Source organism: Myotis daubentonii, chromosome 10 (assembly GCF_963259705.1).
Source record: "Myotis daubentonii chromosome 10, mMyoDau2.1, whole genome shotgun sequence".
NCBI lineage: Eukaryota > Metazoa > Chordata > Mammalia > Chiroptera > Vespertilionidae > Myotis > Myotis daubentonii.
In genome coordinates, this window is record NC_081849.1 from 52,450,200 (window position 1) to 52,475,440 (window position 25,241).

General features: G+C 39.3%; 1 protein-coding gene across 1 annotated transcript in view; it reads left to right on the forward strand.

The window, feature by feature from the left end:
• NXPH1 (neurexophilin 1) overlaps positions 1 to 24,460 on the forward strand; it is a 276,086-nt gene extending 251,626 nt beyond the window's left edge. Inside the window, exon 2 of the mRNA XM_059712426.1 lies at positions 22,106 to 24,460. Coding sequence (XP_059568409.1) covers positions 22,106 to 22,867 — 762 coding nt within the window. The 3' untranslated portion in view covers positions 22,868 to 24,460. The remainder of the gene's footprint in view (positions 1 to 22,105) is intronic.
• Positions 24,461 to 25,241: the final 781 nt, after the last annotated feature.

Here is a 25,241-nt window from a genome sequence, read left to right on the forward strand (position 1 = left end):
ACAAGTAAGCATGTGTCCTTAATTCTATGTTGAATTCAGTATGCTAAATTTTAGGACTAATTCTCTTTCTTCTTTTTTTTTTTTTTAAATAAAATATCCAACATTTTTACAAGGCTGTTTTTCTGAATTCAATGTACATTAACAATCTCATCTAGATAATAAATCTTTGTGTCAGCAACTATCATAATCTCACCAGATTTTATATTGCTACATTTTCACGGCACTCTAAGATAGCAAAGTAAATCAACTGCTCAGAGAAATGAGCAGTTCAAATTCCTTTGAAAAGTCAGTCAATGTTGTAGAGTGCCCACTGAATGAAGAATTCTTCCTTCTGTGATTTGGGAAGACGTAAAAAAAAAAAAATTATGTGCCTGGTCTGCCCTTGGTAAACTGCAATAGAATGAAGGAAAGAGGAAAATCACAAATTAAACATTTAACTAAAACTTAAGAAGACCCCTGAAATAGTAACATCCCTGATCCCATTAATTACTCTGTCCTACACACTTCACAAACATCACCTCTTTTACTTCTTGTATTAGCCCTATGGATAATATTGTTAGCATCTCTACTTTTGCAGATGAGGAATCTGAAGCTCAGAAAGGTTGGCTGTCTTGCTCATCTCATGGTCACACAGTGGCAGAGATGAGCAGCATTTGAACTCATGGCTCTCTAACATTTGAACCAGGTATCCTTTCAGGCTGTGCAAATTAGTTATTAAAAAAAGGAAAAAATGCCCAAGTTACTGTTTAATTCTAAATAAAGTGACTTGGGAAGGTTATATGGAGTCATGATTTGAAGACAACTGGAGTTTTCGGAAAGAAAGTAACACAGATTAGATAAGAGTCTCCAGGAGAACATTTTAGATCATGAAAGTGGCAGATTGGTAATCGGAATACAACAGACTGCAGGTGTGAGGCAGTAAACAGAAATCATCAGTCGAAGTGAGAGAGGAAGGAAGATGTGCCCCTAAATTGGGGCCATTACTAGGAATGGAAATCCTGATTGGAAAATTTAGTGCTGGACATACACAGTGTGACTGACATGTGCATATAGAGATGATGGTGTAGGTAGCACTGAGCACTGACCGGGTTCACATGCCAACAAATGGAGTAAGCAGACAGGGAGAAGCACTGGCATCTTTAGGTGTTAAAAACAACTTAAATTATTCTTTAAAACTTTCCTACAGTAGTAAAGCAATGCAAATGTCATGTAAACTTTAGGTACCACTTTTCAGCATTACATACCCCCAACACCAGGCAGCCCTGTCACATCATCTCCCCTTCAAGGTGGCCTAGAATATAACTTCAATGTGTACATCTTTCTGTAAAAAGTACTGGGAAAGGAATTTAATTAATACACTATTTCCAAATCCTGAACACTGGGATTAGGATTAATGGCTCAATGGAAGGAGGGTGCCTGGGGAGGGGGGGGGGGTGGCAGGAGCACCAACATAGTTTCATGCAAAAGTCCGTTTAATAAAATATTGACTTACAAAAGTTATAATCTACACCAATAAAAGAGAAAGATGCAAATTGACCATACCTTCACAATACCCACTAACCAATCAGGAGTGAGTATGCAAATCAACCCAACAAAGATGGCAGGTTAATTTGCATTCTCAGGTACTGAGAGGCCAAGGGTGGGGTAGACCGCAGATGTTCCACACTGCCCCAGCCACTCCGGGACTCTGGGCAGCGTGGGAAGGTGGAAAGGTGGCTCTGGGCCAGAGCAAAGGTGGTGCTGGCAGTCAGGGGAAGGAAGGCCTGTTCTTGCATGAATCTTCATGCATCGGGCCTCTAGTTAAACTTATAATTAAGTACAGTAGAATTTGATCCAATTTATTGTATTCACAATAATTCATAGAAATTCTACCTATGCACTACAGAAAAGTAAATATTAAAGATACTAGATGCCCAGTGCATGAAATTTGTGCATGGTGGGGGAGACCCTCAGCCACTGCCCTGAGCCTTTGAAGTGTTCTACTGACCCTGCCCCACCCCTGCTGCTATGCTGGGGACCCTGGCCCTTCCTGCAGGATAATTCCCTTACTTACCTAAGGCCCACCATCTAAAATGATGGGTAGCACAGCAGGAAGGTGCCAGGACACATTCACCCATCCTCTGATTAGAAATGAACCCAACTTGCTCTACTCCTTCATCTTTCTTCTACTACTTTTCTTCCCTTCATAAGTTCCCAAAGGATCATGCAAGCATGATGTTGTGGATGATGCATCCTTTCTCTTGAATTAAGAATGCCTCCAGTAATAATAATTTCATAACTTCTTGCCCTATTTTGTTATCACTTGTGAATCTGATAGAACACTTACAACATTTATATCAAGTTTGAAATGACTTTGAGACTAATGAATTCTAGATTTCTCTAATAAATCTTCAACCATAATATTTTTAAATGGTATTATATGTATGTATACATGTATGTGTATGTATAAACATAAAAATCACATATATATGTCTATACACACACACACAACACACACACACACACACATAGGAGCACACATATACACAGTCATTTTGGCTTGATGATTTAGGGTTCAGAACCCATAACTATTATTGTGTTCCTGGCACAATATTTTTTTAGGTGCTTACAACGTTCCTTACTATGTGGTACTATTCTTTCTTTGCATTGCTCCTTGAAATGCATTTGCTTCTCTCAAAACAGTATTTATGTAATCATACTTAATATGAAAAAGAGATCTCTCTTTGCACATATTATATGTAAAGCAGGCTTGAACTCCGCTTTTGATTAAAACACACTTTTGTGGCCTTCCAGCTCACTTTAATTGCATTTAAAATTCCTTTCTGCACCTGCGCTGAAGATTGCAAACCAACATTAATAAAGTGGGCTTAGAGCAGTGCAGTATCTGAGCAGTAGGTTCTTGACAAAAGTTATTTACTCAACTAGAATTCCATTTCCAAGTTAACATGTCTCTGTGCTACTTGAATAAAGCACTCATCTGAAAACCCCATTAGACATTTTAACCCAATTTAATTTATTCCCTGCAAGTTTAATCCCCTGCTGAAAAGAGTAGTTGCAAATTTTCCGGAGTCACAATCCACTGAAGTGAAAGATGTTTAATGACATCATAGGTACGGAGCTTCAAGAGTTTAGTTAAAAATCTTCAAAATGTAAAACAGGGGGCAAGAGTTAATAGGGTATTTTATGTAGTTATATTTCAATCCTATTCCAAATCTTTCTAAAGTCACTTGCATCTCTACCATTAAAGCTGTTGTATGAAATGAGTTACTTAGGCATCTCCAGGGAGTGGGGGGGGGGGGAATTAAATTTTAAACCATAAAAGCAAATCTCTTCTGAGCTCTGACATTTACACTTATATTCAGTTATTCTATATTTTATAAGACTCTTTGTAATCACGTCAACCTAACAAAACAAATGTTAGGTGCCGACCTTCCACAGTGTTCTGCCCAACTGCACGAGGAACCAGACCACAGTGCACAACAGAGTGCTTTGGCACCCACGGAACATCAACCCAGACTATTGTTAATTGTGCAGCAGAAGTCTATTTATTGGTTACTGAAATATTTTTGGTCTGAGTGCCAGAGAGCGAGGATAAAAACAGAGGAGGAAGAAGAATAAAATTTGAATCCACTTTGTTTTTGGCACAGTAGAAAGCATTTTGGTCCTCTTTATAGTCTCCTAAAAATCTAATTATTCATTTGGCAGCTATACCTCTATAACACAACTGGATAGTTGTTTTAAAATATGCAAAGCACAGATTTCAGATTTAATAGGCGATAATGACCACTTTATAGCCTGTCAGGTCATGGCCTGTTTGGCCTAGATACAGAGATAGTGCTTCATGGTTCAGTGCTCAGAGCTGATGATGGCTCCAGGCCAGCGAAGGTGTCGTTGACATAATAGAGAGTAAGGGTTTCTATGGAACTCCAATGGGATTCTCTATAAAGAAGAGATAGAAAATGTTATGGTTTGGATAGTACAACTCTGATGGGGATGCTGGGTGGTATTTCTCTCTCCTGTGTTATTAAAAATAATGAAACAAATGCAAAAATTTATAGTTTGAATCAGGTTTCTTTGTAAAGTAATAATTTTATATTGTAAAACTAGGATTATTAGTGAAAAGCATTGTGTTTGGTGTATTACCATTTCAATCGTTCTCTGGTTGCCAGAATGACTTGGAAAGTCACCATTTAGGCAATTCCCATGGCCAAGGACATCTGCCTTAAGAGCTGGGACGTGAGCCCATGGCCTTGCTCCAGAGTCCACACTTTTAGCCACTATGCCAAGATACTTAAAACATGCAATTTTTCCTACATGAATTTAAATGATGGAAATTAAATTCTTTCATACAAAGTTAACTGTGTGGATCAATATAGCCATCTTGATGAGTCAAAATAAACCAAATTAAAGCAATTGCTATTAACATCTACCATTCATTGAGTAAAAACATTCACATACATGGTCTCTAATTCTCAAAATAATGTTGGGACAAGGGAGTTGCTATCTCTAATACATAATGAAGTTTAAGTTGAGGTTTAAGAGATTATGGCTTCAAAATTGTCATTTGGCCATGAAGCATCTACTAGATAGAGTGGAGCATCTGCACACCTGAGCACCTGGTATATAATGAACCATGTGATATGCTTGACAGCACTTTTTTGGGAATGATGGTTCAAGTTACACTTGAACTTGAAGTTCTATGTCCAGGATTGAAACATGGGAATACTTCTACTTGGTCAAGTTCAATTGGCTCATGCCCATTAAGAGACTGAATCACCATGTATACTCTTGTGAAATAACAATAGTTATACAACCACTTTTCTTTTGGTAACAGCAGAATAATCCTGGGATTTGAAGTCAGAACCTGAATGTTGTTGCTTTCTGAATTTGTGATTCTAAGCTTGTCTCTTTGCCAGTGGGCCTTAGATTCCCACAATCTATCAATGAGTTATTGGTATCTACATCCCAGGAATGATGTTGGAGCTCAATCCACTCATATAACATGCTAATATATAATATATAATATAAAATAATATCCCTGGCCAGGTGGCTCAGTGGTGGGAGTTATAGCTTCCCTGCATCAGAAAGTTATGGGTTCAGTTCCTGGGCTGGGCAAATACCTAGGTTGTGTGCTCAACCCACCATTGGGCATGTATGGGAGGTAGCTAATTGATGTTTCTTTCTTACATCAATGTTTCTCTCTGCCTCTCTTCACCTCACTTTAAAATCAATAAACATATCCTTGGGTGAGGATTAAATGAAAACAAACCTTTCCTTTTAAAAGAAAAATAATTATCAGCCTCAGACTGATAAATTTAGTTAATCCAAGAAATAGGTTTAAAAACAAAACAAAAACACACCTATTAGCTTCATTTAAACAAAATGTGACATGAAATAGGATGCAAAATAATAAAATTTAATGAATTTATTATTAAAAATAGTAAAACAATTATATATAAAGCAAATTAATTACCTATAAAATGTTATTAAATAATCTGATTTACAAGGCTATGATTTAGCACAGTCCAATAATTTTTTCTCTACTACTCAAAGCATTGCTTTCTTCACTCTCAAATCAAGGAACACTCTTTCCCCTCTATCATATTCGTCAATCAAAAGTTCTAGAACTTTCTTATAAAATGATTAGCAGTTGCACATCAGACAACCAAAGGAACATTTTACAAATTAACTAGCCTATAACTTTACATTTTGCAAAAATGTAAAGGACAAGAAACAGAACAAAATACTGCTAAAGGGTTGTGACCACTAAATGCAATGCATGACACAGATTGAATCCTGGATGAGAAAAAATTGTATAAAGGGTACTATGGGGACAGTAGATGGCATTTGATATTGACTATAGATTAAATTACAGTATGTATCAAAATTAAAAATTTCTGATTTTGATAGCTATATTATGGTTATATAATAATGTAATTTTTCTTAGGAACTACTCCAGAACTTCTTTAAGCATAAATGGGCATGATGTATTCAACTTACTTTGAAGATGAAAAAAGTCAATATACACATATACATACATGCATACACAAGAGAGAGAACAATAAAGCAGCATGTGATCAAATGGAATTAATTGATGAACTTGGATGAAGAGTATATGTATGTCCCTCGTAACTTTCTGTGAGATGGAAATTATATAAAAATTACACAATTTCAAAAATATGTAAACAGAAATACTATTTTCTGGACAGATTCAAATTATACTTGGTCATCCTTGCAGTCTATCCAAAGAACCAAGATTTCTTGGCAAAAGATCATTTCACTTAGAAATGTATTTCTTGACTGTTGAAAACTAACCTCCACTTTGAGAAAAAACATAAATCTCACACCTTCCTTTAACACTATGTCAAACTCTGACATAAATATTTTGACTAGAAGCATATCAGTGATATTCCTGGGATATGCTGTTTAATGCTTACACATTCTAACACCCCCAATGTCAAGTCTGACATGATTGTCAGCATCTATTGCAGCTCATTTTACTCTGGCTTTACTGGAGCACTCTATGCTGAGAATTACTGGCTTTCCAGGCTCATAGCGGGAGAGTGGCTCCAAAATATGAGGACCTTTATCCATCAGAGAGTAGAAAAGACTGATGTATGTTTTTTAGAGTGAGCAGACATGCAGATGGGTTTGAAATGAGTAAAATTTTTGAAAATTTTAAAAATCCTCGTTACTTAACAAGGGCTTGCTGATGGATTTGTAGAAGAGAGAATCTGACAGACTCTTGCTTCAACTTTGCTTTTTTAAAAAAAACGTCTTCTGCAAATAGGAACGAAGAAGGCTTTTGGAAACAAATGCAAAGCCCTTGCTCTTTAGACGCTGGAGAATAAGTCCCTCTGTGTTACCGTTTGCTTAACTGAAAACCTGTGACAGCGTTTCCCTCATTTTCATTCTCTGGTCCTCCAGAGCAGTTATGGTTCAGACGTAAGTGTCAGAAGGTCTGAGCATGGGTTTGTGGACAGTCAACGCAGGGGACCCTAAGCTGTAACTGCAATGCACTGCTAGTGCCTCTGTTTAAATGTTGGCAAGTGATGCCCGATTTCCGTATACCGTCCTTCCACTAAATTAGAAGACTCTTTAAAAAAGATAAGCTAGTTTCTTATTTTGAAGTTGACATCCTAATTCCCAGAGCTTTGGTAAACTCTGAAGTAGACATACAGTATCAGCTCTCAAAAGGACGGGATGCCATAAAACCTCTGCTACAGTTTTAATTCCGTCCCCAAGCATCTTGGGAACTTTACGTAAACTAGTTCAGCTTATTAGACTCAGCTTCCTAAATTAGAAAATAATTTCCAAGATCCCCTTTAGCCTCAGATGTTTTGCGATTCTAACTCAAAACAGTCATGAATTTCCCCTATCCAGCCACAAAGCACACATGTCACAGTCACACTCTATTTATTTACACTCTAACACCTCAAACAGTGATTTTTCAACTGGTGTGCTACAAGAATTTTTAAATCATGCAATACCTGACTATTTAGTTAGGGGCCCTGACCTCTCCCCCCCTCAAAAAACAATTATAACAGCCAACGCAACAATAGCCATCCCATGTGAATGAATCAAAATTATACTTATTTTTGTCAGATTATCAAAAAATATAACATATTTTTTGGTGTGCCGCAGGACTTTACTAATTAGTTTATGTGTACCTTGAGATGAAAATGGTTGAAAATCGCTGCTCAAAAATATGAGACTTTAAGACTCATATTTTTAATAGCATTTAAATTGGTACTGTTAATGGACACTTTTTCAGCTCAAGTCTGAGCCTTTTCAAACACGTCCACAAAATTGGTTGCATTGCTTTACATTTATAAAACCCCACTGCATTTTCAAAGCAAATGGGCATTTATGCAAAGAATAGTGTAACATATGCCTAACTGCCTGTAACAAAGCTATTGTTATTTGTTAATACAAATGTCCACTTGAATAGTGCAAATAAAATGTCCCTGGGAAGTCTGACAGTTTTTTGTTGAAGAAACCTCGGTTTTTAGATACCCATAAGCGTTTTCCTGCATTACAGTCTTAGGATCAAATTTCTGAAAGTCACGAAAGAAAATCCAGAGGATAGCACTAAATTATGCCACGCAAGAGACCACACTCATCATTTCATTAAGTTTTTCTGATGTGTGTCAAACCTCCAAAGTACACTTATGCTCATCGAGGCATTTTTGTTCTTATTTACTTTTCACTTTTATTTAAATGAAAATACATTTATTTGGAGATTTTTGATGTAACATTCTTGACTGGTTATAATGGTCTGTAGCAGTCACATACTTGTATTTTCCTAGAAAAATATCACCTGTTCTCGTGCATCACTGTGCCTGTTTACAGAATTACATGAAGCCTCCATGAAAGCTTATAATATTAAACACGTTCATCTATGCAAGAAAATGAGCTGTTTATCTGTGGATGAAGCAAGCTTATCTACAAAGGGATATCATTATGTGTGGGGAAGCCATCTATTCAAACATGCATTTATTCATTCAGCCGATATTTGTAGAGTGCCTACTCGGAATCTGGCATTTTATAAAATGTGGTAAACAAAAATCGTAAGCAATGTATTACATGGATCCACCATGAAGATGACAGTTTCAGGGAAATAATGTACATAGATAGATGGTAAATAGAGAGAGAGATAATAGCTTTACTTTTTATGAACTAATAGTATAGGTTGCTCAGAGAAGATCAGCAATTCCTGCGGCAAAGTTTAAGGTGGGCTAGAGAATGAATAGGAAGTAGCTAAGCAAATGGGAATGGGTAGAAAGGTTTCCAGGATGGGGAAGCAGTGTGCAAAGACCCTGAACCTGGAAGAAAGAGAACACGTAAAAAAGTCTGCTGTGAACAGAACCTGGAGGCCAAAGGGAGGAATAGCCAACATGAGGCTGGAGATGTAGGAATATGTTGCATCGGCCTAGGCTATTTTCTAAATACATAAATTTAAACACCTTGTCCCTGCACACCTCCTCGGTCAGGAATCGAGGCCTCAATAACAGCTGCTCTAGTTGGTGATGACTTCTACAGTAGCTCCTTGAGCAAAGCAGCTTCTTCCTGGTCTCTGCAGCCCAGTGAAGTCCCTGGGTTCCAGGGTCTTCATTAGTCAGCAGTTGCACAAAGGCTGCTGATCCATCTTTTCTCAAAGAGCTCTGAGACCCTTAATGACAATTCTGTCTGACTTCAGAACCATGGAGACAGCTGTCAGATGTCCTAGCTGTGCCCTCTGGTGGCAGCAGGAGTATTACCCAGCTCTTTGGGGAAGGGTAATTAAACTACCTCTTCAAGTTTGCAAATAAGCGAGTGTAGAGACAAACCCCAGGAGGAAAGTCTACCTTAACAGCCTGCCCCCTTCCAGTTCTCCTATGATGGCTTCTAGCCACAGTGTTCACAGCAGTCCAAATGACTAATGCTGTGATAAGTCATTTTAAAGCCCATTGCTAAGTGAAATAAGCCAACCAGAGAAAGATAATTATCACATGATCTCACTCATGTGTGGATTATAATGAACAGCATAAACTTATGAACAAAAATAGATTCAGAGACAAAGTGTCATTGAACAGACCGTCAAACCACAGAGGGAAGGCAGGGGAGCGGGGCAGGGAAGAGGGTTGGGGGGGCAAGAGGTCAACCAAAGAACTTGTATGCATATAAACATAACCAATGGACAAAGACAATAGTGGGGGTGGAGGCCGGGGTTGGGGGTTGGGGGCAGGCTGGAAGAGGACAATGGAGGGAAAAAGGGGACATATGTAATACATTCAACAATAAAGAATTAAAAAAAAAAGACTAATGGGGGCCTCAGAACTCTGACTACACACGCATTTTCATCCAATCTCTCTTGTGACTGACTTATCTTAAACCATCGTCAGTCATTTCCGGTCTGTTTGCTTCATTTCCTTCATGACCCATCTCCTGTACTATAATCGTTGGGTGTACATCCTTCTTTGATTTAGTAAAACTGTTTACTGAGTTCCCTTGGTAGCAAAAAGTGAAAAGTCTTCCTCCTTTTGGGCTCCAGGCACACTACTCAGTTTTATGTCTGATGAACTTAAAGCCACAGCACCAGACCCAGAAGCCATCTTTTCGCTTGTACTTGAGGTCTTTCGGCCTAAACATCCCTTTCCTTGGCATCTGGATCTCTGAGATAATAAGATTCCACATGCCATACTTTAAGAAATGAAGACGGGGGGGGGGGGGGGGGGGGCGGGGAGAGGGTGCATGGAGAACAAAGTTAAATCTAGCCAGACTAGTGGAAGCAGGTATCTCTGGTTTCAAAGTCTGAGATAACTAGATAAGAGATCTGTAGAGGACAGAGTATGTTTACCCATACTCTGCAATGAATCCTGCAAGGAAGAAACAGAAGGTCAAAGTATAGGTGCCAATCTTCTTATGGGAGGGGCATTAAAAAAAAACAGGTTAGTTTAAGAGTTTTCAAGGGAATTGTTTTCTCATGGGAAGAGTGGCCTTTGAAGTTCCCTCAGCACAGCACTTGTGTCTTCTCTGAGCTATGCTTAAGAGCCTTATGGGGCCTAGTGCTCTGGGCTGAATTTGCTTTTATCACATCTTGCTTCTGATCAGGGCATGACTCCCAAATAGTTACTTATTCACTGTCATAACTCAAACTTCAGCATTAGCAACCTTTGATGAAAGGGTGAAGGGTTCATTCACTGTGCGAGATTTGGTCTCTTCTCAGAACACTGAAGATTCCTAGCCCATGGGACTTGTATAGGCATGTGGAAAAACTCTATTTCCAGGATCTCTGCCTCCTTCTGTATTTCTGGGTTGACTGTCTGGCTTGTTGTCCACTCTGCACCTGGGAAGCACTGGGCATTGTCCACGTATTATTGCTTCATAGCAAAGAGGTCCTAGAAGAATTTTGAAGCAATTCAGGATCTAAACGGCATAGGGATATTCCTCTGAAAACTAATTTCTGTCACTGCATTTATATAATGATTTCTTTCTTTGTTGTAGACCGAAAGCTTTCCAGATCAACCTCTGGCTAATCAGAAGATATCAAGTATAATATCTCTAAATATCTCAAAGTTATTGTTTCTTTAGGAATTTGAATTCCTATTGGATTAGTTATACTGTTATTACTACTCAGTATGTTCTTATATACCATTGCTGCGCATGAGAACACATCCTATATAATAAAGAGGTAATATGCAAATTGATGGTCACACCCTCACACAAGATGGCTGCTCCCATGTGGGTACAAGATGGCTGGCAGGGGAGGGCAGTTGTGGGCAACCAGGCTAGCATGGGAGGGCATTTGAGGGTGACCAGGCCATCAGGGGAGGGGAGTTGAGGGTGACTGGGCTGGCAGGGGCAGGCTGTTGTGGTGGAGGGACCAGGCCAGCAGGGAAGGGAGGGCAGTTGGGGGGGACCAGGCCTGTAGGGAAGGGCAGATGGGGGCAACCAGGCCAGCAGGGGAGGGCATTTGGGGGTGATTGGGCCAGCAGGGGAGGGCAGTTAGCGGTGACCAGGCCAGCAGGGGCAGGCAGTTGGGGGGGGGGGACACCAGGCCTATAGGGGAGGGAATTTGGGAGCAACCAGGCCTGTAGGGGAGGGAAGTTGGGGGTGACCAGGACTGCAGGGGAGCAGTTAGGGGTGATCAGGCTGGCAGGCAGAAGTGGTTAGGGGCAATCAGGCAGGCAGGCAGGCGAGTGGTTGGGAGCCAGCAGTCCCTGTGGGATCAGGCCTAAACCGGCAGTTGGAAGGCTGGACTGAGGGACATTCACCGCCCCCGCCCCCCAGTGCACGAATTTCATGCACTGGGCCTCTAGTCCTATATAATAAAAGGGTAATATGGAAATAGACCAAACTGCAGAACAACCAACCAACCAATGAAAGCATAATATGTTAATGATATGCTAAGGCTGCTCAACCACTTGCTATGACATGCACTGAGCACCAGGTGGCAGACAGTCAACTGGTTGACCAGTTGCTATGACATGCACTGACCACCAGGGGGGCAGATGCTCTGACTGGTAGGTTAGCTTGCTGCTAGGGTCTGGCTGATCAGGACTGAGCGAGATGGGCCGGTCACACCCTGGAGCCCTCCTGCAGTCCCTCCCAAGCCCGATCATGCACCGGTGGGGTCCCTGGGCCTGGTCTGTGCCCTCTCGCAATCCAGGACCTCTCGGGGGATGTTGGAGAGCCAGTTTCATCCCGATCCTATAGGCCACTCCCTTTGGGAGGGCGCCAGATGCAGGGCTCATGGCTGGTGAGCAGTGCTGTGGCAGTGTGAGCCTCTCCAGATTGAGATTGATTGGGCATGAGCCCACGGCAGGCACAGTGGGGCCTGGATGAGCAGGAGCGGCAGGTAGGAGCTGCAGGTGGCATTGGACTGTGGGTTTCAGCCTGATCCCTGCAGGACACCCAGAGGGACCCCACCCGTGCACAAATTTGTGCACTGGGCCTCTAGTGTTCAGATAAGTTGCTGAAAATAGGGTTGGGAGGTGGGTCAATCATTCCTCATTTGGTCCATTCTAGAGAGGTATGTGCTTCATTTGACTTTAAGAAGCCATAAATTTCCATTAGCATTTATATCACAAGCCTTATTATGGACAATCACTCATATTTACCTCTAATTCAGAAAGAATGACTCTCGATTTACCCCATCTATTCCTACATATGCAACATATCTCTTTTTCTTACAGACATCTGGATTTAAAGACAAATGCAAATCACTTTATAAATAGTTTTAAAAAGATGCTTAAGAGGCTTTGTTTTAGCCAAGGCATAGTGTTTCAACATGTTATTTTAATCATTTTATTCATTATTATAACTGCATGCCCAGGGGCCCTGATAGGAAATATTCTGTATACATTTTAAATGGTAGTAATATAAAATACCAACAAAAGGAGCAACATTTTTTAAAAATATATTTTATTGATTTTTTACAGAGAGGAAGGGAGAGGGATAGAGAGTTAGAAACATCGATGAAAGAGAAACATCGATCAGCTGCCTCCTGCACACCGCCTACTGGGGATGTGCCTGCAACCAAGGTACATACCCTTGACTGGAATCAAACCTGGGACCCTTCAGCCTGCAGGCCAACACTCTATCCACTGAGCCAAACCGGTCAGGGCAGAAGCAACATTTTTAATGTTTTTAATGCAAACCTAGGTAAATCTGTATTTGTGCTTTGAAAGAATAAATTAAGTTGGACTATGTGGAATAAAAATTCTTAATTTTTCATCAACATTAATGTCTATATATCAAAAGTTATGTGTATATTTATTGTTTACAAAGCAGAGACAATATTTTCATAGGCTGAAAAGTTCTATTTCTTAGCAGAAACAATAAGTAATGGCTCTTCACAAGGCATATTTTCTCCCTGTGGTTAAAAAACCAAGCACTTTTTTAAAAAACCACATATTTTATTTTATTTTTATTTTTTTGTTAATCCTCACTGAGGATATTTTTCCATTGATTTTTTTAGGGAGATTGGAAGAGAGAGGGAAAGACAGAGAGAAACATTGATGTGACAGAAACACATAAATTGGTTGCCTCCTGCACAAGCCCCAATCAGAGCCCGGGCCAGGGAGGAGGCTGCAACCAAGTATGTGTCCTTGACCAGAATCAAACCCAGGACCCTTTGGTCCACAGGCTGACACTCTATCCACTGAGCCAACCATGTGCTAGGGCAACCAAGCACATTTTCATAGGAGTACCTACAGGAAAAGAAATAAAAGCAAAAACTAATTATTATGGTTATACAAACTTGTGAGAAGCTCAATTACCCATGAATTCAGAACCAGTCTCCAATACAATAGTGTAGGGAACAGGTGGTACCCTATGTTAGAAATGAGCCAACCTTCATGGGATCATAAGAGCCCATGGGATAGACACCTAAAATTCTTAGCCATTGTATGATTCATCAGACTGGTAGAAACAAGGCAATGTTTCTAGTTCTTGAGGATGACATGCAATGTCCCAGCTGGTCAAAATGTCTTCTCCTAAAGTTGTTATGTTAAAGATAAATTATTGCCCACATTTGCCAATACTAAATGGTAACACCATCAGTGCGATCTCCTACCACCACCTCCTGTGAAAGATGACCACAGGGTTGTTACAGTGATAATAATTTCCACCTCAGTTTGTTTAGATTATCTGGGAAGATGTAATGTCACCACTCAGAAGACAGGGAGAGAATAGCAGCGTGCTTTCTGAAAGCCCTGCTTTCTTTTTTATCAGGGCTCCATAACCTAGCTAAGCACAATAGCCTTCATGTGTTGAACTCATACTGTTTCCCATAGTTCATATGTAAAATCATTTTCTTTTTAACTTCATGAAAACTCAATGAGTGAAGTGTCATCTCTACTTTGTAACTGGAGAAAATGTGACTGTAAATGGTTATTAGTGACAGAGGAGCCAATTTTGGATTTAGCCCTGTGATCTCTAATGCAAAGCCCATTCTCTTAGTTCCTCTGAAATACGGCCTTCGCGCACCTCCCGGGTGAAGGGAGAGGCATGGAGTTTCTTTTCTGCTTTTCCATTGTTAATGCTGTTCCTGGAGCACTGCTTTGTAGCAGAAGGAAATGATGTATTTTTGATGTATTAAAACACCAACCCATTTCCTGCGGCTTTTCATATATAATACAGGCACTCCAGGTATTGCCAATGAGGGGCAGCTTCTAAACTTGTAAGAGGGAAATCTCGGAGGGCCACATGTCCTCCCCCCAAATCTTGATTGTGACTAAAGTATCAATGAATCTTCACTATTGAAATAGATGTACTAAGGATGTAAACCATAAAGGCAATTTATTGAGTGCTTCTCTATGCTAGGTACTTGCTCCCCCAAGTTAAAAAAAAAAGGCATAATATAGAAAAAACATCCCTCAAAGAGTTTATAGTCCTCTTGGGGAAACTTTATGAAAAAGAGCCTAACATATCTAGATGTGTCTATGTGCTTTTCTCTACATTACTTAAGAAAGAGATTAGAGAGAGCATGGGCATAGGTAGCCCACCTTATAAGACTTGACAATGCCTGAAATAGAGGAAATCCTAAAATTGCAGTGAGAGAAATATAAAACAGAACAAAGTAAATGAAAAGATGACTGAATATTATACCCAGTGTAAGCATATTGCCAATAAAGACATTTTTAGGCTTGAACAACTCATATAGTTTGTCCCCTATGTACTCTTTCTAAAATAATCACACAATCTGTACACCCATAAAAATGAAAACCCAACTCAAGAGAGGAGAGAATGAGGTATCTGAAACAGCAATGAGCAGAAAAACCAATGGAATCAAGGCAAAAAAATAACTGTAGATAGCCTGGCTGTGAAACAATGTAGTGATTAAGGATCTATCACAAAAGGTACACCAAAAAGCAGAAATATGATACATTCATACTATAGAATTCTATATGCCCATTTAGTAAAGATAATATTGATGGGAAACATATAAAATGTAATTTATAAAATACGGCACTATTTCTGTAAAATATTTACATATGAAAAAGTACTACAAATATGAATAAAGTATTGACAGGTTCTGGAGAGAGAGGTGGCTTTGCAAAGAGAGCAGGGGCTGATGATGAAGTCAGGCTTTTACTTTTTTACTTTGTCTCCTATAATCCTATTTAATAAAAGACTAATATGCAAATTGTCCCCTTGACTGGGAGTTGACCATGAGTTTGACCAGTGAGCGGGGCCAGCCAGTCAACCACCTGCGGCCCTTTCCCAGGCAGGCCCCATCCTCGATTTCCCCCCACCCTAATAGTGATGGGCCGGCCAGACCCACCCATGCACAAATTTGAGCACGGGGCCTCCAGTGTTTTGATAAGTGTGAAACTTGGGGTTCAGGGTGTAGATTTTTCTCATGGGTCCTTGTCAGATGAAGTTGAAGAATAAATTCGTGAACTAACAGATTTCTTTAATAAAAATGTAGGTATTTATTGAAAGCATATACAAACTTCATCTGAGCATGGGTGTCCCCAAAGGGGATCTCCTGAGGAGAAGCCCCCAAGTGGGAAAGACCTGCTCTCTCTCTCTCTCTCTCTCTCTCTCTCTCGAAAGAAAAATCTAAACAATCTGCATCTACTGAGTTATAAAGGCCGTAGCTCTTTGTCCGAACATGATCTTTTCTAATTGGACTCTGTCCTTAATTTGGTACCACCATGCTTTCCTCATTGCTTATTCTGCTATATAGTACTAGTTTCAAAACTCAAAGCCCATGTGGTACCCCCTCTCTCTCTTCTCTCCTCTTGCAACATTCCTCTATCCTCTGTGAACATATGTTTCCTTCTTCCTAATATCCTGTGACTTTTCTTTATCCTCTGTGAATGTATGTCTTCTTCCCCCCTTATCCTGTGTCATTTCTCTATCCTTTGTATAAGTAAGATAAGCATTTTGGCGTCTCCAGACCCAATCTATGCATTCCTCTCCCATAGACCCTCTCTCAGTTGTTCTGGCTGGAGATGTTTTATTACTCCTCATAGCTCTCCCAGCTGCTCAGGTGAGGGCTGCATTTAATTGCTCAAGCCAGAGATACCTCTGTCCTTGGTTTATAGCTATTTTAATTGCTCAGGCCAGAAATACTTCCATCTTTCCTGGACCCCCCCCCACCCCACCCCCTTCCTATCTGCCTCATTAAGCTAGCTAGCTAACACTTATCAAGTGCATGAATATAGAACTGCATGATTTAAATTATTTTTAAAAATAAAGGACATGCCCCATGGATTAACTGGGAAGAGCATATATGTGTGTGTGTGTGTGTGTGTGTGTGAGAGAGAGAGAGAGAGAGAGAGAGAGAGAGAGAGAGAACACACTAGCATGTGACCCAAAATAAAATCAGAGCCATATGCAAAATGCTAATTGCAATGTCTATAGTGGAGTGTGCCCTTAACCAGTAACAGTTAATAGTATGCAACATATATTCAACATTGTGAATCATAAAACTGCCAAAATGATGTTGTAATCATAGAGCAAGGCCATTTTGCATTTTGTTGATTAGTTATTCACTGATGAGAGATCCATTATTTAAGCTTCAGGTTGTTTAAAATTTTTGTTTGGCTTCAAGTATTCATACAGTTGATGAAATAAGTACATGATTTTCAAAGCAATTTGAAATTATTTATATTAAACAGTAATAGAGCAACAGTACCATGTGCAAGTTGGCAGAAATTACAAGGCATCTTATTGCTTGTAAACAGAGGTACACAAACATCTGGAGGTACCTCTAGTTGGAGAAAGTATATGTAAAAGGAGTGTATTTTTTAAAAATATATATTTTATTGATTTTTTTACAGAGAGGAAGAGAGAGGGATAGAGAGTTAGAAACATCGATCAGCTGCCTCCTGCACAACCCCTACTGGGGATGTGCCCGCAACCAAGGTACATGCCCTTGACTGGAATCGAACCTGGGACCCTTCAGTCTGCAGGCCGACGCTCTAGCCACTGAGCCAAACTGGTTAGGGCAGGAGTGTAATTTTTATATATTATCTCATAAGTCCAGGAGCATAATTGAGGTGGCAATGAAGTTGAGGAGTGGTTGATACCCAAAAGTGGTGTCTTCAAACAACATTTTAATAGCTAACATATTGATGTTATGATTATATATCTATGCTGAAAATATATTAAAGTATGGCCCTAAGACATAAAAAAGGAGTTAGATCAAAGTGTAGTAACACTCACAACATTGCACGGTAGTCTTTTCTCCCTAGTCCTATACACGGGTCCTGCCCCAGACATGCCTTTCATGTTACCTGTCTTTGTTTATGGTGGAAAGAAATGACCTTTTTCTTTATACCTATTTAGCAATGTTTGCAAAACAAACATGTATTTTAAAATGTATATACCTCATCATGTTAAGAATCTTTATTATTCTCAATGTTTCTAAAATAATGAGACAAGCAACACATATAATTTGTGGAAATGGTCTCATTGAATCAGTGAGCCAGCTCCTGAAATGGGCATTGACCTCTTTTGACATGGAACATTATATTCAGCTAGGAAGCATAGCATATTTGGTGTTTTTGTTATTATAAAGAAAATTGTCATTAATTTTAGAAAAAAAAGGCACAATGCTTGGCCCTTTCAGAATTAGATAAATTTGAAGTTGTCAGGTTTTTCTGTGTACTCATCTTTATGCCATATCCTTCCCAGTTTTGTTATCCCTCATATGTACTGATATCAAAGGATCTTTAGGTGACTTTTAAAAGGAAACTCTCTTAATATGTTTGTAAAATCAATGGCAGAGGGTGTTCTGGGCACATGGTTTTCTTTTACAATGATGTTGTTCATTCAGTAGGGCTCAAAATCGATTTCTATTTTATGTGCATATTTATGTGCTTCAAAGATGAAAGTTCTTAAGATGTGAAGCAGATGATAGAAGGAGAAAGGCAATGATTCCTGACTGCATGTGGGATCAGATGTATCAAACTAGCTGTTCTTCTTTCCCATCTGGCATTATTAGCTCTTTTCCACTGTCCAAAGCAGCTTTAATCAGGTGGATTTCAAAAGTCAGGGTTCTTCTTTTTAAGTGCTTTTAGAATTAGACTTTTACTTGGAATTTCAATCTTGCCCATGCCTGCCTTTCCTCCCCCCATCTTCACGTGGTTTCTACAATATTATTTTCCTTCAATTATTCTCTTTTGTCTCTACCTACCTTGGCACCTCTTCTGCTTGTCCTCAAAGCACTGGCGTTTTTTTACATGTCATCACCGCCTTCTTCTCTATACCATGCTCCCTCTATACAGTACCATCCACTCATACTGCAACATCAACATCACCGCCTCCTCATTTCTCCAGACTTTCGGACCCATCTTTCAAACATTCTTTTAAATAGCCTCATCAGTATGACTTGCAGGCACTTCAATGTTCAATGTCCCCATGAGATTTTAATTTTATTTTCCAGCTAACTTGCTCTGTATCCCTTATAGTGTAAGCAAACACATTAACTTTTTCATGTTCCTGCTTGGCCAATATATTATCAAGTTGAGTTAATCCTACCTGAAAAATATCTTGTACATCCATTTCTTTTTTTTCTTTTATTCTCTGTCTTGGTTCAGGCTCATTGACTTTCTGAAATAAAATATTGCAATTAGTTATTTCACTAGTCATCCTTTCTCCAAGTCCTCTTCCTACCAACCAACCCACCCTTCAAAGTACACTCAGTGATTCTTCTAGAGCCAGGACAGCGTTCTTAAAAACAAAACAGAACAAAATGTGTTGATTTCCCATTACTTGTAAGATGTCTTTGCAGAACCTGCACAGTTTGACCTCAGGGTACCTTATTCAAATTCTATTGACTTCTTGCAAGTTCTTTCTCTGTTTCTCCTCCCTATCAGTGTTCCCCAAGGCTCAGAGACTATTTTCTAGTCTCAAGTTTGACATGTCCTTTTCAGTTTGGTTCTTTTGCCCAGTTTGTTCCTTATGCTTAGAACTCCTCTGATCCAATCTCTATCTTCTTAACCCTCAAACCTCTTTTATCTTTTAGGTCTGAGGATCTTATTTTCTGCTACATCCCAACCTTTTACCTCTGACCGTGCCTCCTCCAAGTTGTACATAGTATTGGTCACATCACTGTTATTTGCTGAATTGATTCTCCCATTAGACTGGGACGTCCTTGAGGGCAAAGACTATGTCTCATTCTTATATTTCTACTAGAGGCCTGGTGCACAACATTCGTGCACTTGGGAAGAGGGGGCGGTAGCCTCAGCCAGGCCTGCAACCTCTCGCAGTCCGGGACCCCTCAGGGGATGTTCACTTGCCGGCCTAAGCAGACTTAAGCTGGTAGGCAGACAACCCCCGAGGGGTTCTTAGCTCCTGCTACCTCCATGGCACTCCCCCTGTGGGAGCGCTGCTCAGCCAGAAACCAGGCTCGCTGCTCCTGAGCACTGCCTTGGAGGCGGGAGAAGCTCCTGCCACCGCTCCTGCCACTGCTTGCCAGCTGTGAGCCTGGCTTCTGGCTGAGTGGCACTCCTGTGGAAGTGCACTGACCATGGGGGGCAGCTCCTGCGTTGAGCGTCTGCCCCCTGGCGGTCAGTGAGCGTCATAGTGACCAGTTGTTCTGCTGTTTGGTCGATTTGCCTATTAGGGTTTTATTATATAGGATTATTTAAGGCAATATTAGCAGAGTCTCACTATGTAGTTATTGAATTATTAATACAACAACATAAATTGGGGTTTTGAAAGGGTCTGGCAACTTTCCTATGGACCCTTCCTGGATTTTCGTGATTGATATTCTCTTTTAGACATTGCCCTGCTCCTCTCCTAATCTAAGTGAAAGAGAGAATATGAGTATTCAAGACAGTGTTGATAACAGCTGAAACCTGCTCTGATTCTCTACACAAACTGAGATGTTCTGGAGCAGTGATGGTGAACCTTTTGAGCTCAGCGTGTCAGCATTTTGAAAAACCCTAAATTAACTCTGGTGCCGTGTCACATATAGAAATTTTTTGATATTTGCAACAATAGTAAAACAGAGATTTATATTTTTGATACTTATTTTATGTATTTAAATGCCATTTAACAAAGAAAAATCAACCAAAAAAATGAGTTTGCGTGTCACCTCTGACACGTGTGTCATAGGTTCACCATCACTGTTCTAGAGTGTTTTCTTGTCTATTGGCATACTGGAAACCTTTCACATCATCCCATTGAAGGCAAAAAAATCCACTGCTTCTGGTCATTAAACAGTTTAATAGCTGAACTTATGCTCATCCTTTGTTAATGTAAGTTTTACTATCTGCTCAACCTGTCATATTTTTTTTTGGTTGTCATAGTAGCACTTTCAAGAATATATGCTTTCTTTTTAATTGTTTTAGGTTTTGGTTATGTAAAGGAAGATTTATTTTAGGAAAATATTTTTGCTCTCAAGTCCTATTATAAGTAATTCATTTACATAAAATATTACCCAGTGGGATTCAGAGTATATAGTAGTTAGTGATACTAATGTTGAACACTCAACATAGTTCAGGCACTCTCTGTCTTAGTGTTTTAAATGGAGTATTCTGTTTAATTCTCACAATAGCTCTGGGAAGGAGTGGGTATCATTTTCCTATTCTTTTGAAGAGTGAAACAGAAACATAAACATGTTAAGGAACTTGGCTGCATCACACATCACATCCTGCATTGAGATTCAGGCGGTCTGACTCTGGAGCTCACACTCATAATTGCTACAGCTGTGGAGAGTATAATTTAGAACTAAATTTCTATTCTACCTGAAAACCAGAGGTTTGTCTGCCTGCCATAATCTTATAATCCTTTCAAATATATTGGTTCTTCTTCCTTGAAATCATGTCTCCTGCTTCTACATTTTTTTCTTCCACCCTCCCAGATGCCACTGGTAAATTGCACTTTAATTCCCTTTTTCCTCCTTCTTTGGGACAGTTTCATTACTGCTTCATGAGCCAGTGCACCATGGATGTACAGCCCCTCTAGATTGACCATTATGTATGGGATATTGTGTATTAGATGTTTTCATTTATGTCCCTTTTCCTAAAACACATTTTAAAACCCTTAAGATAAAAAAGTATGTCTTATGCAATATGTTCCTTACTTATAATAAATGATAATAAACATTTTGTTTTGACCTGTTGAAAAATACCAGAGTCTCTGCAAAACTAAGTTTTCTGACATGATTGTGACATGGGTTAACAAAAGTCTATAGGATGTTGGTTGACATATTTCAGAGAGTCATACAGTTTTAAAGCTTATAGTAATTCTGAAGTAAAAAAAAATTATAAAATTCTATTTTAAAACTGTTTAGATTTTGGTGGTAAGAAATCATAACTTTAGTTTGATTTCTGTTTGAATTCAATTTGCTTTATTCATGTTAGATGAACCTGTGACTCATCAAAGTCAATGTTTTTATGGTCTTTTCATCAGGTTTAGTGGTGGCTTTCTTTTCTATTTCTTTTCTTTCCTTTTTTGAATCCACCTACACCTCATCTCTTACTTCATTATGTAAAACCAGAAGTGGTATTTTGTTACATATTAATAAATATTGGCCAGATGCTGAAGGTACTTTAAGAAGTGTCATCATTTGATGCTGCATCTCTCTGAACGGGCTTTGATCTGTGTGCTGGATGTTCAGACACTGAGATGTAAATGCCATTTTCTGTTCTGTTTTCAGGTCACGTGTGCCAATTTAACAAATGGTGGAAAGTCAGAACTTCTAAAATCGGGCAGCAGCAAATCCACACTAAAGCACATATGGACAGAAAGCAGCAAAGACTTGTCTATCAGCCGCCTCCTGTCACAGACTTTTCGTGGCAAAGAAAACGATACAGATTTAGACCTGCGATATGACACCCCAGAACCTTATTCTGAGCAAGACCTCTGGGACTGGCTGAGGAACTCCACGGACCTTCAAGAGCCTCGGCCCAGGGCCAAGCGAAGGCCCATTGTTAAGACGGGCAAGTTTAAGAAAATGTTTGGATGGGGTGACTTTCATTCCAACATCAAAACAGTGAAGCTAAACCTGTTGATAACTGGGAAAATTGTAGATCATGGCAATGGGACATTTAGCGTTTACTTCAGGCATAATTCCACGGGTCAAGGGAATGTATCTGTCAGCTTGGTGCCCCCGACAAAAATAGTGGAATTCGACTTGGCACAACAAACCGTGATTGATGCCAAAGATTCCAAGTCCTTTAACTGTCGCATTGAATATGAAAAGGTTGACAAGGCCACCAAGAACACACTCTGCAACTATGACCCTTCAAAAACCTGTTACCAGGAGCAGACCCAAAGTCATGTATCCTGGCTCTGCTCCAAGCCCTTCAAGGTGATCTGTATTTACATTTCCTTTTATAGTACAGATTATAAACTGGTACAGAAAGTGTGCCCCGACTACAACTATCACAGCGACACACCTTACTTCCCCTCAGGATGAGGGTGATCGTTGGGTGGATCGAGACTGAAGCCTGAGGAGTTAAAGGTCACATGACAGGGCTGTCACCTCAGAGAAGAAGGTCACATCTGTTGCCTGGAATATGTCTACACTGCTGCTCTTGTCAACTGGCTGCAAATATGCTAGTGGAAAACAATCTGATGTAATTTCTGCCCAGTCAGCTTCATCTCTCAGTATAGTTGTAAATCACCATAGGTTTTCAAGCCACACTGGAAGACACGCTCTCACACATAGATGTACACAAACACACACACTGAACACATTTCAGCTGGCATCTGTCACGACTCCTGTTCAGAGGGCTTGCATTGTCTGACTCATAATGGTTCAGGATAAAATATCATCAGGCAAAAGGATTAACTTGACAGTGGATGGTTTCTAACACTTGCTGTTGTGGAAATCCCTTTTAAAGTCTTGAGCACATGCTAATCAATAGTCCCCATTCATGCATACCTATTGCTTGGAGTAGCTGTACTGGTAAATACTACTGTAGGAGTATATGCTTGTTAAAATGGAAAAAAAATATGTCTTTAGAGCTCAGTATTCTTTATTTTATGAACAACAACAAAGTGTAGTAACTTTTTTTCCAGCATACTGTAGGCACATTCAAGGTGATACAAGATGGCTCTTTTTTCTATGGAGGGAGCCTGTTCTCAGTAAAGATGAGCCAACATTTGGAATTTACATGTGGGCAGATACTGGAGTACAGCTTTCATCATCAACCATTGGACTTTTTGCAAAGTTGAGACCAGCTAAAGCTGCTTAAAACAAGTTCTGATCATTCTATAAGAAAGGAAATGCCTGACAGACACCATGTAAGTTATAAGTGTCTGTCTTATCTTTACTACACACAAATATTGTAATAAATTCAATATCCTAGTCTTCATTTGTATGAATGGTTTGTATTGTACATAGTTTAACCAAGTGTTATTTGAGCTGCTTATTAATATTAACTTGTACTTGTCTCTCTGCTTGTTATTGGTTAAAAAAGAAAAAAAAAGGGTATGAGGAATCCATTTTATCAATGTAGCTGTGAATTCCATTAAAAAAGGAAAGTTAATGTACAAAGCATTTATTCAGCTCAAGTATTGTTGACAGCTATACACATATACCATTACAGTCTGTCTGTATTTAGATACTTTATTTCTGGACAAAATGAAATGTACATAAAAATAAAATGCTTAAAGTTGAGTTTCAATATGTGCTTGTGTAGGATGATGATTTAAGTGGTTCTGACCAGAAGAATGTATTGAAACACATGGTTTTGCATCATATATCTCTAAACTTGTACAGAACTATCTAACCTGCTATTAGTTTCCCAGTCAAAACAACTTAGGAGTTTCCATATCAAGGCTGGAAAACAATTGTGGCATAGGGCATTGCATACATTTTTGCTTTACTGTCATGTTAATTATTCAAGAATACCAAAAATCAATGAACACAGGGGATCATTGAGATCTCCTAAATTAATTGCAACTGGTTGGGCTTTTTCTTGTACAGAGTCTTTATTTAGCAGGGGGATTGAGAGGAAGGTAATCTTTTTTCTTTAAAAAAAAAAAAAAAAAGAAAAGGTGTCTGAAGACTGTGGCTGTAATGACTCAGCTCAATTGAGAATATTACACCAGCAGTAGAATGCTTTAGTGCTCGATTTACCTATACTAAGTGAGGTCAACTTATCTATATAGCATTGTTTACATACATTAAACTTTTTCTTAAACATAATTACTCTATACAATCCCAGCAAAATAAACAGAAGAATAAATATGTAAGGTAACTCATTTTTAAAGGCACAAATTGGGGATTGGGGTATGAAGAGTTTAAAAAGTCAACTAGAGGCTGAATAAAGAACACTTACCCCTTCTCATTTCCGTTTCATGCTGCATAGAAATAAATAAATGTGTTTTCATGTAGAAAATAACAGAAGGTACTACAGGGAACCCTGAACCACAAGAGTTCTAAATTAAGAGCTCAGTAATTGATTTAACTAATGAGAGGCTTCAACAGCAAATTAAAGATACACCATCCTGTTAAATGTCCATCTCTCAAAATTTTCCAATATAACTAGACAACCATTTATATCAAGGTATTAATTAATTTGCCATGGGATTTAGAAGCTAATGTTAAAACAGACTCTCTGGATCGCCAGGCAATAAGAGCTTCATGAGTTCTAGCTGCTGGACATACTTTCCATGGCTAAATCTTCTTATTCTGGGGTTTATTTATCAGAGTGATCACTTAGGAGTTAGTTCTCTCTTAATAAAAAGGGGAATAAGTGAGAAGGGAAAGATAATGTTTTCTAGGATCATTTGCTTGGTGGACCATGACTTTCACCATGTGACCTAATCTGTCCTTTTGCTAT